Below are 15,477 nucleotides of genomic sequence, written 5' to 3' on the forward strand. Positions count from 1 at the left end.
TTCCTGCTTAGGTGTGCAAAAAATAACCCCAAAAACATCCAGTAAAATCTGAAACACAAAAAGATATTCAGGCATTTCGGCAGGGAGCAGAGGTGATGTCAGGAAACAAATCTAAACAGAAATGTTTCTATGGATTTTGGGTTTTTTTAATATTTTTTTTAAGACATAACTGGAACTGTATTTTAGCTTTGGATTTAAACATTTCCCAAAAAAAAGCATCTGCAATGCTATCCCTCCATTACGCATTTTAAGCTTAAGGGGAATGGGTACAAGGCTATGGAGTTGAGGAGGGGAAAACTCAGCATCCTCCCACACACATTATTTGTACAGGTATAGACAGTGCCTTGAGAGAGTCACACACCCTCATTCTGTTTTTTACCCGCAGACTTCAACATAAATTACAAAATCAAAAGAGACTCCTGCCCACTGAGGTCCACCTTTCTGCCCTCATGGATCCAGCAAGCATTTCTTGCTCCACTGAGACAGAGCTTTGAGAAGAGTGAGGAGGTCAGGGTGGGTTAATATCATGATTGGATGAGCTTGGGCTCTTCTCTAGGTGGACCGTATTGGGAGGGTATCTCATTAGCCCAGGCATCTCATCTCCTGACTCTATGTTAGAGTAAGATCCACCGAGGGAAACAAGACAAGTCTTTTCCTGGATCAAGATTCTGATGTAATGTGAAGCACCCCACATCCCTTCTTTCACCCTCCCAACAGATCTGTCATCTAAGAGCATCCAACAGTGCTTCAACAGTGATGTAACATTTTTGGAGGCAAAGCCTATCAGGAGAGGAAGGCAGAGAAACCAGTAACTCCAAAAACCAAACTCCAACATAAAACCCTCCTCAGCAGCAGCCTCCAAATTGCTGCCTGGGAAGATTATTAATAGGTCAAGTAAATAAAGTTATCCTCATGCCAGCTGAGACTCCCAGAAATATCCACAAGCTGGTCATGGTGGAACCTGAGTGCTAAAGATACAATCCCATCAGTGAGGTACGACACAGTCCTAGAATGTGGTTATACTTTTACAGATACATTTATGTATCAATATTTAATACATACATAGTAATCTATGTATATAATTTATATATGAACATGTGCAATTAGCCTGTGTTCATATTGACGCTCTTTCAAATGTTGACCTTGTCCCCAGAGAAAGCTTAAACATACTGATGTGGACTCCTCTATCTTTATCTGAAGTCCCCCTTAAATTACATTTTAACTAAAAATCCTGCATCTAACAATGATTAGTCAAGTAATGAGCTGTCATATTCCAGATTTCCTTGTCTTTTTTATTCCTCGGGTCTTGCTGCTCACCCATTTCATTGTTCACCACTCAGACATTTGGGTCACAGCATTACTTTTTCCAGAGTCTCTTATCCAACAGGCCACACAATAATGACACAGAATTCCTGAACCACTGTTCCAAGATCCAGCCCTCCTTCCCAAGGTTTATAATGCCATCTAAGAACTGGTGAGATTCACTCCTTTCTGCAGACACACTTTCTCATGGGGCAGGGAAAAATATTTTGAACATCAGCCCCTTTGCCTTATTCCGGTGAAATATGCTGACGGCTGAAGGAGAACCAGCCCCTACAGAAAGACCCAGAGCACCTTGAGGGTGGATTAAACTGGAAGCAAGGACACTACTACAAAATGACAAGTCAGATTTGCAAATAAACAAGAGGAAATACAGTTAGGATCCTACAAGCTGAAATTTGTGCCTGGGTGAAGCAAAGGGATGTCTGCGCTCACTGATCACAAAGCGATTGCCACCAATGGAATAAGGAACTCCCACTGAGGCTGTAGGAGCAAACTCCAGCAGAATTAGTAGTAAATACTGGGGCGGTTTCAACTGGGTTACCTTGTACGGTGTGTGATAATTTACCTTTCCTGGAGCACATGGCATAACAGAAGATGTGGAGAGAACTGCTTGTGTTCAGCCTGATAAAGAACAGGTTGGAGGAGGATCTTACTGTCTACAGCTAACAGAAGGTGTAGAGAAGATAGAGGCAGATTATTCTTGGAGGTACAAAGTGCTGGGACCAGAGGCAATGAAAAAAATTGGAACATAGGAAACGTGTATGTGTGACTTTATTTAGAACAAGGGTAGGCTGCAGCATCTCCACCCTTACAGATACGCAAAGCTTGGCGAGGTCCTGAGCAACCTGACCTACTTGGTCCTGGTCAGAGCAGAGAGTTGGACTAAACAACCTCCAGAGATCTGTTCTGATCTAAATTCTAGGAGTATGGGGAAACTGGGATAAGTAAAAAGAGAAAATCACTAAGTTAACTGGAGGATCATGTTCTCTCTTGTTAAGAAGCCACAACAAGGGCTGAGAGAAAATGTCATGATTTTTCTATAAATCCATTAGAGGAAAAGAGGGGATAAAGCAAAGTGGAATCAGCACTTAAGTTAGGGATCTAGTTCTAGGAAGAGATAAATGTGGCTGTGAATGTACTAAGGCTGGAAGTTAGATATAGATTCTTTGGTTTAATAGCAAGGCTTATAAGAATATTCCCACATTAGAAAACTCAGAACAAAAGAAACCTCATATTCTTAAGGTAGAACATCTTCTGATGAAAGTAACTTGAATAGTTTAAGCTTGAAGGAACTGGATTCAATGAGTTAATTCAGTGGTGATTAAGACTGGCAACTTCAGCAAGTAAAATTACCCCAAAACGTGAATAGCAGTACTGAAATCCAGTGTAGGCCTGCTCTATATTTCACCTAAAACATAATGGTATGCTCTAGTGTTCACTGATCTGCAACAGCCAGTTAATAAAGCAATAGAGTAAGAGTCCAGCTAAGGAAAACCAACACTGCGAGTAAGTGAGACCTTCAGGTTATTGTTGTACTGTAACAGCCCCTTAAAAGTAGATCATTGTTTGATCGTATTCAGGCAACACTCTCATGATACTTTGAAGTGAAAGAGCTCTTGAGAAATCTTGACTGACTGTAAGCTCTGCTCTCTGCTGGTGTCTGTCGTTTCTGATTGATAGAATTTTATACCACCTTTCATTTACCAATGAAAGAGGCTTTGTCCCTTTTGTCCAAAGAATGTGGTGTTCCTTTTGTCCAAACCAGCATAGAGCTCTTCAGTTCCAGAAATATTTTCAGCAACAGGAAGTCAGTGAGTTCCCAGCCACTTCCTATCCAGAAGAAGAGGAAATCACTAAAGTTTTTATGCTTACTTTATATTTTTAATGAGTACAAGGCAGGAAATGTGAATTCCACAAATGTCTTTTGCACCTAATGAGCTTTAATTATAACTTTCAATGTGTTTTTGTATGGAGAACAATCCAACATAAAGCTATGGCAATGGAGTCATCATCAAACAATGATCTGCAATAGTTATGAATAATGATTTCAATATGGTATTTCTCTCACACTGGTTCATTCTCTTATGCCAACAGCAACTGCAGACAAGATGTGAGGGGCAAAGATGAGCTGACTGTATGTTCGACCTTCCTGTTGTCTTTCTATCACTCTACAGACCGGGCATTATCAGTTTGTCCTGAATTTAAAGTTGATTAAAGGTGCAGAAAGTTTTTCAGTCTATGGTTGATGGAAATACATGTGGCTGAGCATCTCACTGTGTGACAGGCTTGAATCACAATCAACTGGTTCTTTGGGATTTCTTTCGGGTTTCTTCATTCAAATCACGACAAGCAGGTGAAAGAAAAAGGTGGGTGTTTTTCAAAGGGTGTATTAAATGTGTTTCAATGGCTAGCCTTTTGACTGACCTTGGAGTGTTTTCCTATATGCTGTGGATTCTGTTAAACCAGTACACCAGTATAGTAAGTCTGACCAATAATGCTAACATGGAGAAGTACATCTCAAAAGACTCAGTTCAAACCCCGTATTCAGAAATTTACATTCTTACTTGGACTAGGCATAGCAGTGTAGCTTTTCTGTGCCATGGGATTCAACTGCTTTTGAAAATCCACTTTTAAATGCATGGTAAATCTTAAGTTTTAAGAGCATGTGGCCATTGAAAAGTTTACATATATTTGGCACTTTAGGCTTACCAGCCTACAATAGAATAGCAAGATGCCAGCTACTATAATTATAGTTACCTGCAAGTTTAGCTGAAAATTAATATCACAAACATGAAAGGACAGGCTGCTGAGAACAAGGCTCCTTTTCAACTCAAACCCATTAGGTAACCTATGGTTCCTCAAAAGTTTGTATTGATGGTGGAGGCAGTGTGGATACCTGGCATGCTGGAAGAGGATGCTGTCACCAGAGAGGTGTAGGCCCACACAGAGCTGTCCCTGAGCCAAATTTGGGTGGCTGGCCAATGGCATAGAGCCATGGCATAGACCGGAGACCACGTTGGGGACCATCTGGTCTCTTCCATGGTGAGGGACACCACAGAGCAGCCGCCTGTCAGGAAAGGAAGTCGAGACTGCACCCCAAAAGGTCAGTGGTTTATCATCACCACCCTATTTCCCACTGTTTTCAACATTTATGGGAACTAGCTGCTAAGGCTGCTCACTTCAGTGTTGCTCACGTTGATATGATTTCCATTTCAAACCCCCAATTTCACAAGATAACACTGAAACCAATGCATATAAGGAAGAAACTACTGAGCTATGTACATTCTAGTATCTCTATACATCTTCACAGCAACTGCAAGCTCATCAGGCAACAACATCTTCTCTGAGTGAAGAAAATTAACTTAAAAATAAAGCATAGGAAGTATGTCTTGATGTCTTCACAGCTCAGCTCTAGGTTCTCATTCCCTTCAATATTACTAGTCACATAGACACATATACACAGCAGATAAATGAGAGCAGGTAACGCTTTGTCTTAGAAAACTTAATCCTAAAGACAAGGTTTATGCTAGAGGAGACAATATAATCATAGACTCACAAACTGGTTTGGGTTGAAAGGAACCTTAAAGCTCATCCAGTTCCAACACCCTGCCATGGGCAGACACAGTATAAACGATAGGGAAAACACAGGATTTAGGTTCATTTAATCACAGCATCTCGAGATATTCTTGTAAGAGGTTTCCTGTTTGTTTGGCTGCTTTTTCCACCTAGTCCCATCCCACTGTGCATTTAAACATGTATTTCCCAGAGTGCTGACAGCAGAGGACTGGCAGAGGAAAACTGCAGCAATTCCATCTCGATCTCACCTTAACAGAGTTCACAGAGGGTGGAACATAATGTTGGTGGAGAAGGTATGTGATCCTGCTGTGCTTTTGGAAAGCACTTGTCTGGTTTTGAAATGGGAAGATTATTTATTGAAGGAAACGTGGGAGTTTTACTAGTGAAAATATGTAAGATGGAGTCAATGTTTTTGTCTATTTGAATCAAACATGTAAACTTTGTCTACTTTAGTTACGGATTGTTAACAGAGTTCTTGTACCTGGCGCCTTTAATGCATTTTAGTATCAGTAAGCCACTGGATTAATAAGCCCCAAATAAGCAGGGCCATAAGTGGGTAGATTTAGGTACATGTACTCTGGAAGGCACCTGGAAGAGGCTTTGTTTCTTGACTGATAAACTAAAACTGTTAGACAGCAAAGCCAAACCAAATGCAGAAGATGAGAAGATGCTGACCTTTAAAGAAGTATTATTGAAGACAGACAGAAAAAGTATAATATAAAAACTTACTTAGACATATCAGAACAGGATGAAGCCCTACATCCCAGCACAACTAATGAACACTTGTTTAAAATACAGATGACTAATGAAAAAAATATCACACCAAAAAAACTTTGCAAGACTAAAACATTCCTGGCCTGCAGCAAATGACAGCAGCCAGTGGGCATTCCTACAGATGCAAAGGAATTTGCCAATTTAGAACACCTACCTGTGAATTCTGGACTGTTAGGAGGAATCTCTGATGGCTTTCCAGTAAATTTCTGTGATCTCCAGGAATTCAGAGGTGCTCTTTCAGCTACTGGTGTGTCTGCAGCCTGGACACATAAATTACGTTTCTCCCCTTCAAACTATCTACAATCTGTTAAGATATGTAAAGTTTTTCTATTTATTATTTCAACTCACATAATTAATCCAAAATCAAAAGCAGCAATTGGAAAGAGTCTAATGCATTCAGTGCTGGACTTGACATCTACTAAAGTATGCCAGGGAATTCTGTATATGGACAAGAACAAATATTAGATTCCAAAGTTTTAGGTACCTCAAAGTAATTGGAGTGAATGGTGGAGAATACTTGTAAGAACTTGTAATATAGTTAGAGCCATTCATAGATTCAAAAAAGCCAAATTTGGGTTTTGATGGCACTTCCTTGTATTCTAGTTCTGGAATTCAAGACAGGACACTGGCATGCCTAAAAGTATACAACAATAGAAATAGCTAAGAGCCCAACACAAAGCCTGAAAGACTTTTTGGGATCTTTTCAATAACATCTTCATGACAAGCTGTTGGAATTCAATGTTAGAAAGAGGAATTGATGCTTGGCTCAGTGATAGGAATGATTAAAAGTCTCTATTTCCTAATCTTTTACTGAATGATAAATTAGTTTGGAACTTGCAATAAATATTTCTGTGCTGTTGTAGGATATTAAGTATAAAGTAAGTTTAGGGCTATGGTTATGATTTTGTGCACAAAATACCTTCATGAATGAATAAAGTTCCCTGACACTTAAAAGCCAGAAAACACAAGAATTCTTTTTAGGTGGAACATGTTCCTGGACATGCCACAAAAATCTCATGTTAAACGTGTAGTTTTCTAAAACAATAGACTACTGTAGTTTGGTTGTCTTCCTCTCCCAGCCTATTTGGAGATATTACATCTTTAAAGACAGGACTAAATGAAAATCCAAAAATGTCCCTGTTAAACCCAAAGTGTTTATGTTTTGGGTTAAAAATATCAAGCACCACAGCAATTTTGAGACAATTTCACCAAAAAACCCCCACATTAGAAACAAAAAGAAACTCAGTGTTTAGATTAAACTTAGAGAAAATGCAAATATTAATGTATGAAAACACACTTTTCATCCAGGCAGGAAGTATGGGCTGAGTGTTCACTGACACAATACAAACCTACACTGTAATTACAACATAAAACACTTGTAGCTATGCAGCAAATCAACTATTCATTATGGATATCCATTTAACAGTTCTGTTTATGCAGCTACAGAATAGGGAGGAGGCAGAATTGTCATTTCCCCAGTTCAGATGAGAATTCAGTGGTGTCTCATTAGGATGAATTTGTTTTCAGGCAGACTGAACCTTCTCAGGGAATAATTGAAAGGTTCTTATTCAACAAGATGTGTCAGTTTAATTGTCATCAAGCAAGTAAAAGCCTCTGCTTGCTTTAACATTAGTTAAGAATACCCAAACCAAGCAGAGACTCTTGAACAGGCTCTTCCTGAAAGGTCAAGCATGAAATTTGGAACATTTTCTGTACTCACCAGTCAAGGCAGAGGAGTTGAATATGGTGATTATTTGTTTGAATGCCTACTGCAAGCATTGGTAAAGTTACAGATGCAAACGCTCTGACATCCTTCTACAGACAATATTATCTAAGAATGGTAAAGAATACTCTAGAAAAGCCACCCGGAACATCCCAATCTACCTGTAGCAAGGGTGTCAGCTGCAAAATCAGTGCTGGCTCATACACTAAGTTCAATCCAGCACAGCTGAAAGGGATAACTTTGAAGTCTGCATATAATTATAAAGGTGCCTACATACAAAACCACTTTGGTCAATAAGTAATCTTCTCAGACTGATCTTGTACAGAAGCTTCTTTCCACAACAGAGATAGAGAAAACTGAATGACTTTACTTGGGGGAATTGAGAAATACCAACCACCAGCATTAAAACTAATGAACTCTTCTGCTTCAGAGTGTATAATGCTCTCTGGTTCCTTCAGACAGAAGAGGAAAATATATCGAGAGGCAAGAATGAACCTGTAAACTCTTTAACAGTGTGACTATTTAAGACTGCTTTTGATTTTAAAACTCCATTGGGCTTTGCATCTTATTTTCCATACTGTGATAGCTTGACAAACAATAAAGCATGGGGCAAATGACTTAGAGTATCACCTTCCCATTCCCTTGTTCATTCACATTCCATAGTTAATATTTGTTTATAGTCACAGGTCATGACAAGCCAACAAATTGCAAGGTTATACATCATGTAATACCTCTGGTTAAACCTTGGAACAACCTGCTATAGGTCTATACTGAGTTGGTTACACAGACTAGCAAATGAAATATGACAAATGTCTTCCTTTATTATTCAAATAAAAGTAATAAAATGCAAATAAATGCAACATAACCTCCCACTCAGCCTGTTGCCTGTGGACATGGAGAAGCCGTGAGGGCTGGAGCCCCTCTGCTCTGGAGGCAGGCTGAGAGAGCTGGGCTTGTTCAGCCTGGAAAAGAGAAGGTTCCAGGGAGACCTTAGAGCAGCTCCCAGTGCCTAAAGGGGCTACAGGAAACCTGGAAAGGGGCTTCGGACAAGGGCCTGTAGGGACAGGACAAGGGGAATGGCTTTAACCTGACAGAGGGGAGACTGAGATGAGTTTTTAGGCAGAAGTTCTTCCCTGTGAGGGTGCTGAGGCCCTGGCACAGGTTGCCCAGAGAAGCTGTGGCTGGCCCCTCCTGTAAGTCTTCTAATCCATGGAGACGGGCAAATGTTTCAGTAATTCCTCAACTTTCTAAGACCTAGGAAATTATTTTTTCCAGCTGCATTTAAGTCAGCAGAGTGAATTTGTGTGTTCCTTTTATATTATTAAATGGCTGGACAGGAAGCAAGCATGGGGACTTGTCTTCTTTGCATAAGAATATTATCCCAAAGAATTAAGACTTTTCCTTTCAGTCCTGAAGTAAACTATCTAAACATAAATTATTGGGACTTAGAGATTGAGAGATGTGCTTCTGTGCATACATCTTTCAGTGCATATGACTTTATTTTGATGATTGCTATGCCAGACACTTGTACTGTAGGTTCTGCACAAGCTGGTGCACTGTGTGCACACCTTTAGCAGGAAGGAAAATGTTCTTACCGAGGAGATCACTGCAACCCCCTGCAGATTTCTGTGTGGTTTTAATGGCAGGGACAGCTAAACATGAGTAGTGCAGCTGAAAAATGCTCCATCTGCCCCCTCTGCTGGTAGCTCTGCTCTAGTGCTGAAAGAGACGTCTTCCAACTGCAGCAGGATGGAATGGAGGGACAGGGATGATTAGAGAAGAGGGCATGCTCCCTCCATGCACACATCTGTCTATGAGGTCTCTAAGTTGTATCAGTCATCACAAATTGAGATGGCTTTGGCCATCGGTCTCCTAAGGATGTGGGACAGTGTCAAGCACTTTGCACTAGTCCAGGCAGATTACATCAGTCACTCTTCCCTCATCCACACCACCATGGTTCCACCATAGAAGACCACCAGATTTGTCAGGCACAATTTGCTACACATTACCCATGCTGGCTGTCACCAATCACCATCTTATTGTCCATGTGCCTTAGCATGCTTTCCAGGAGGATGTCCTCCATGATCTTGCCAGGCACAGAGGTGAGACTGACTGGTCTGTAGTTTTCTGGGTCTTCCATTTTCCCCTTTTTGAAAGTGGGGGTTATATTTCCCTTTCTCCAGTCAGCAGAAAACTTCACTAGGCTGCCAGGACTTCTCAAATATGATGGACAGTAGCTTAGCAACTACATCTTCCAGTTCTCTCATGGAAAAAAGGAAGAGTCAGGGAACTACAGACCTAGCAGTGTTCAAGTTGAGGTTGCTCCAAGCCCCATCCAACCTGATCTAGTGGAAGGTATCCCTGCCTGTGGCAGGAGGTTGAAACTGGATGAGCTTTAAGGTCCCTTCCAACCCAAACCAGTCTTGGATTCCATGATTTTTGCTTGGCTGCCCTCAAAACTCTGAACAGCAGCTCTGTATAGACAGGAATCTCTGCAGCAGATGCCACCTTTGGTCTTATTTCTCACACCTTGATCAGCAGCATGTGGGGTTTATCTAACAGAAGATGATGCTCTTGCAAGACAGGACATCCTCTGCCTGGATGCTCGTGATGGTTTTCCAGCCATGGCCCAGTGTTTACCTCCCTCCTGGCAGGGCTGTGCAGAAGCTACTGCACTGGGCTAACACACTACACTGGAAAACCACATGAGTTCCAGCAAGGCCCCATCAGTCTCACCCCAACACCCTGGCACAAAAAACCTCCTATCAATCCCTGACTTGTATTCCAAGATGGCTCAACAACCACTATGCCCTGAGCCCACCTCCTTCCTCCACTGCAGCCCATGCTGAAATCAACACACAATGCAAATGAGATCATATAAAGAAAATAACCTTTATTAGACAAATCGATAAAACCCTGAAGAAATTGTGTCAGGTAAACGTGACTAATGGTTTTTCCAGCAATGCAGAAACCTTTAAACTGAGAAATACAGGAAGTTCCATGCTGCTCTTGTTGCATTAGGAAGTTTTCCTCCCTCCTGTGACATGAGATACTGCTGTCCTGACAGCCCAAGACTCTTGCATTAACACAGCAATTACTTTAAAATAGCAACTTCTAAAATCTTTCCTGTGCAACTGTTCCCACACAACTTTGTAGCAAGGTGTCAAACCATGATGTCTTTACTTTCAAACCGTGTTCTCTTTGCTGTCAAAAAAAGACCAAAAGTTTAAAAACATCCAGCTTGTTAAAACCAAACAAGTGGTTTATGTACAGTAGAGAGATTCCAGGCTGGAAGGAGCCTGCTCTGCACCTTGAAGGTGACCTGTGAGGTTTAACAGCTGAGACAGGCCATAAGTTACTGCTTCCTCTTCTTCCTCAGGCTGAACACAAGAGACACTGAATGAGCCTGACTTACAGCACTACATAAACTAGGAGTAAACCAACAGGAGCTTGGCAGCAACTATGGTTTCCAAAAATGCTCATTTTCATTTCCTCTGAGAACATGGGGAGCTTTGATGTCACTCACCCCTGGGTCATGTTGGAGCACAGGGCTCCTGTTACACTGTGCTACTTCAAACAACATGCAGGAAAGGTTTGGCATTACAATCAACCAATCACAACCCAAACCTGCTCATCTTGGATGCTCCCACCATGCCAAGCTCCTCAAACAAGCCACGTCCACAGACTGGAGTATGTGGAGAGGGGCTGAGGTGGAAATGATGTGGCCGGGCCCAATCACCCCAAAACCCAGCGCATCACCAGGCCAAGGCATGATGGGATTTGAGCTGTGTCACTTGCACCCCATGCCACAAGACCTTACCTATTCGCACAGAGGACATGTGGCACTAAAATAGCAGCCATGCTGGGAAATGGCTTAAATTAGAGCCAGAAGTTTGGTGACCTCAGACCACCCCCCCTCTTCCACACTCCTACCAACATCCCTACTGGCTGCTCCCTGCTCTGCCTCGCCTTCCTGCTGGCATCAGGGAATTCTCTCCTCTCCCAGGAATACATGCAGGGTTGACATGGTTTAGCCAGCAGGTGGTTAGTGCAGAAGTGGCACAGGGAAAGCAGAGTAGCTGACAGGAGGTTACCACAGAGATAAGGTCGGCACCGAGGCACTGGAAGAATCATCTGAAGAAACAATTCACCATAACAATGAAATTGCTTTTATTAAAACAGAAGTGTTAATCCAAGAAAATAAATTACTGCTATGACAGACATATTTGGAACATAACGAAGGACGTTAAATCTTGAGCTCCAAGCCAGTATACCCCTGAAACAGAAAGTTACACTACTTTTACTTAAATACCTCAGTTTCTCTTCAAGCCCTTCCAAAAACTTTATAAAATGTGCAGCTTACAGAACAAATAGTAACAGAGTCACTTGTAACAAAATCTGTACAGCTCATAGCTTTAAAAACAATACTTTTTTTTTTTTTAATCTCCAAACAGCTATGTTACTATTACTCATAAATATAGGGCAAATATGTATTGAATCCCCAAGGCCCCATCTGACACCAAAGCTATTACACGTAGACGAGAGAAACCCTTCTGGGACTTCCCCCCAGCCATGGGTCATGTTTGGGGCTTTTTGTGATTATGTGTAAGAAAAATGTATCTTCATGGGTGAAGACTGTCTCCTTCTGCTGGTCAGAGATCTTCAGGGAGTTTGAAATGGCAATCAAACCTGGAACACAGCAGTGTGCAATGGGTTAGACCGGCTGCACTCCTGCCACGGGGCAGGACCCACAGTCCCTCTGTCCTGGTGATCCTGGAAAACGCTTGAGAACCACTGTTTGTCAGAGCTGTGTTTGGGTGGGGAAGGATTGTTTTACTGGAAAAGCCTTGCAGGAGAAGCACTGCTCTTCCCCTGTGAGGAGATCTGCACATCAGGGCAGATCACCCCAAGGCTCAGCCCTGGCAGCAGCCACTTCTAAAGCCCCATCTGTGACTCCCCCAGCAGCTCAGGGTATTACATTTTAACCTTGGCTGATTCTGTTTAGCTGGTTTGAACTCCTGTACCTATGGATCATGAGCTGTGAGCCTGTGTGGTCATCACAGCCCACAGTGCCAAACCTATGAGTCACCTACTGCCCTGTGCCTTGGCCACTCCAGCCCTGATCCTGCCTTCCTTAGGTGCATTCCCCTCTGCTCCCTGTGAGCAGGGAGGCTCAACCCTAAGGCCAGAGAGGAAGGACCTAAGCCAGAAGCTGGATGATGAGAGTGGGCCGTGACAAGACTTTCCAAGGGCTGGCACCCACATCAGTGCTCTCTCGCCTCAGATCAGCAGCCATTTCCTGGCAGGGAAGGCATCCTCCAGAAATCAGCCACTCCCTTGGGCATCCTGGCCCAGGTTCCTCCACCTAGTGATGTGCAGTTTCCTTTGGAATTTCAAAGGAAACTGTGGGAAAACTCCAGCTTGAGGAGAATACTGCAAGTTCTCCAGGGCAGTTCAGAGGGAGTAACTAAGAGCAGGATTTTGGCAAAGAGCCACAAGAAACAGATTAGTGGTTAGACAGCTGGGCAGCATTCAGAGGAAAGCAGCTCATCTGAACACCGGTGATGAAAGTGGTGCTCAAGCCTCTACTACCTGGAAGGGATTTTGCTTGTTTTGCTTCTGCTTCAAACCAGGGAGGCAACAGGTGGGCTGTTTGAGGCGACAGCTCTATGGGAGCTGCTCTTCTCTGACCAAATGAATCAGAGCTCAGAGACCAGTCAGGAATGCATGTGGACAACTTTTCATTGAGAAGCTGAAGGTGAGGATCCCCTGACAAACCTGACCAGCATGCAGAGCTGCTGGGAAATCCCCTTCAGGGGCTACTTACAACAACTCCGCTTCCTTAGGCGGTATATGTGTGCAGAGGGGCTCACACTATTGTCGAGGGACTTATGGTGACCTGGCCTGCTTTCTGCAGAGGAGAGAAGCCAGCGTTAGTACATGGTTAGAAGACAACAGCATCAGGACATGACCTAGTGGGAAGGGAAGTGGCTGAGAACTCTCAGGAACATAACACGAGACACTGACAACTCAGAGCAAGAGACTCCCACTCCTCCATCTCACTGTTCCCCAGATCAGGCCCAAACCTCCCAGGAAAGGAGCTCAGCAGCATCTGCAGCAGAGCCACATCCATCCCAGGAGGTCAAGCATGTACCCCAGCCCATGACAGCACCATAGCTCCTGTGTGTGCAGCATCCCCTCCCCATGCAGCCTCCAGCACTGCAGGTCTCTTCCAGTGCACCTCCCTGGGGATCTTGGACACCACAGAGGAGGCTCCCACAACAGAGGGGATCTCACCCACCCCAGAAGAGGTGAGTCTTTATGGTCACTGTCACTTCCCCACAGTGACCCCTAGACCAAAAGCAGCATCTTCAGTCCCCCCAGGAGATGTGGTAGCTTGAACCGTGGTGGCAGTTGTAGGAACAGGCAGAGTGAAGAGAGGATTTTGATTGCTCACACTTACTGCAGAAATGTACTGGCTGTTGGGGAATCGGGGCTTCTCCGCCACGGCTGAAGTGTGCTGTGAGCCGAGAGGCATGTAGGGTGGCAAGCCCACATCTTCACAGAAGCTTTCTTGTGGGATGCTGGAGACACAGCCACTGTCAGAGCCGCTGGAACCACTGCCTGACATGCAGTGTGAGGACTCCGAGCTCTCTGTTGCTGGGGTAAGAGAGGAAGGTCACCCTGATGACCATGAATTTGGCCTACAGGACTGTGCTATATACACGTGATAACGTGTTTGTCTGCAGAGGCACTGGCCACACAAGCCCACAGATAAGCCTGTCTGGGCCTCTGTAAAGCCATAGGTCACAAAATCAGCCAAGGAAGTGTGTCCAGTGATGCTGGAGATTGGTAGGCACTGGCCAGGGAAGTTCACACAGGGGAAGCCAGGGGCTCACTGGACTAGGCTGGTGAGAGCAAGAGCTGGTGAGTGCCTTGTACCAAAGGGGCAGAGACATAGCACTAGTCTCCAAGACCATAGCAGCCCCAGAATCACCACCAAGCCTCATACAGGCATGGCTGCAGACTAGAGAGTGCTTTACTATTCCCTGCACCCAACCTAATTCCCCACTTGGAAATTGAGGCAGAGCTGGCACAGAAGGACAGGGCCAAGACAGGGACCACAAGGGAGCCTAGTCTAACCACACAGCTCACAGCAAGGTGTGGGGATGAGCTGTGGAGTGCTGGGCTCACACGTACTCAGTGAGGGCTGGCTGCTCGTCTCGTGCTCCAGCTCATCTTCCTCAATGCAGGTGCGGATGTCAAAGGGGCGGCTGGGAGCCAGGACGTCAGGCAGCAAAGCCTGGTCCAGGTACATGTGGAGGTTAAGGGGCCCCAGCAGGGAGGAAGACAAAGGGCTGTATACAGCAGGGGTACTGCCAGCAGAGAGCTGTGCCTGTGTCCTCTTGTAGGGGTTGGAATGGTCAAATAGAGACACCGCAATGGATGCTCTGGTCCTGGCACCTGCAAGAAAATATACCAAAGAAGCCTGAGTACCAGTCCTGCTCAGCTCACAGGGAGCAAGGAGGAAGGCATGGTTGGCACTTACCTCTGCCTTTCATGATGTAGTCAATAGCACGGTCATTGATAGCTGCCTCACTGGGTTTGATATCCAGGAATGGCTTGTTGCCCACACCCATGGAGACCATCTCCTGCATTCGTATTTCTGGGGAGGAAGAGACCCACAACCACGCAATAAGGCTGACCCAACCCTCCCCAAAGGCACTATGCAGCCCCAGACCACAGCACTCCTGGGCCAGGCTGCTCCTGAACTATTGAGATCACATCTGTCCTCCCGTTGCTGCCCAGTCCTGAGGAGCCTCCACAGACAAGGATTCATGCCCTACTCTGGCACAGGAGCTCAGTGCCATGCTGCCTATGAGAGTCCTGCCAAGTGGGAAGCCTGAGGTGGAGAGGAGGGACTGAGCCAGCTTGGCTGAGGCAGCTGCCCCACCAGCAGTGGCCCAGATCACAAGGAGAGCAGGAAGCCTTTCAGGAGCAGAACCCATGCTCACGGGGCAAGGAACCTGGTGCTAGTGTCTCCCATTTCTCTCATGGAGTCCAGGTGGGTGTCTACAGCA

The 15,477-nt window shown here is 44.3% G+C and overlaps 1 protein-coding gene across 1 annotated transcript in view; it reads right to left on the bottom strand.

The window, feature by feature from the left end:
- Positions 1 to 13,265: 13,265 nt before the first annotated feature.
- Positions 13,266 to 15,477, bottom strand: part of PLEKHG4 (pleckstrin homology domain containing, family G (with RhoGef domain) member 4) — a gene marked incomplete at its 5' end in the record, with an annotated part of 52,862 nt that continues 50,650 nt past the window's right edge. Inside the window, 4 exons of the mRNA XM_010021316.1 lie at positions 13,266 to 13,307; positions 13,860 to 14,056; positions 14,597 to 14,860; positions 14,946 to 15,062. Of these exons, the coding sequence (XP_010019618.1) occupies positions 13,266 to 13,307; positions 13,860 to 14,056; positions 14,597 to 14,860; positions 14,946 to 15,062 (620 nt within the window). The remainder of the gene's footprint in view (positions 13,308 to 13,859; positions 14,057 to 14,596; positions 14,861 to 14,945; positions 15,063 to 15,477) is intronic.

Source organism: Nestor notabilis, unplaced genomic scaffold (genome assembly GCF_000696875.1).
Source record: "Nestor notabilis isolate BGI_N333 unplaced genomic scaffold, ASM69687v1 scaffold6599, whole genome shotgun sequence".
Lineage (NCBI taxonomy): Eukaryota > Metazoa > Chordata > Aves > Psittaciformes > Psittacidae > Nestor > Nestor notabilis.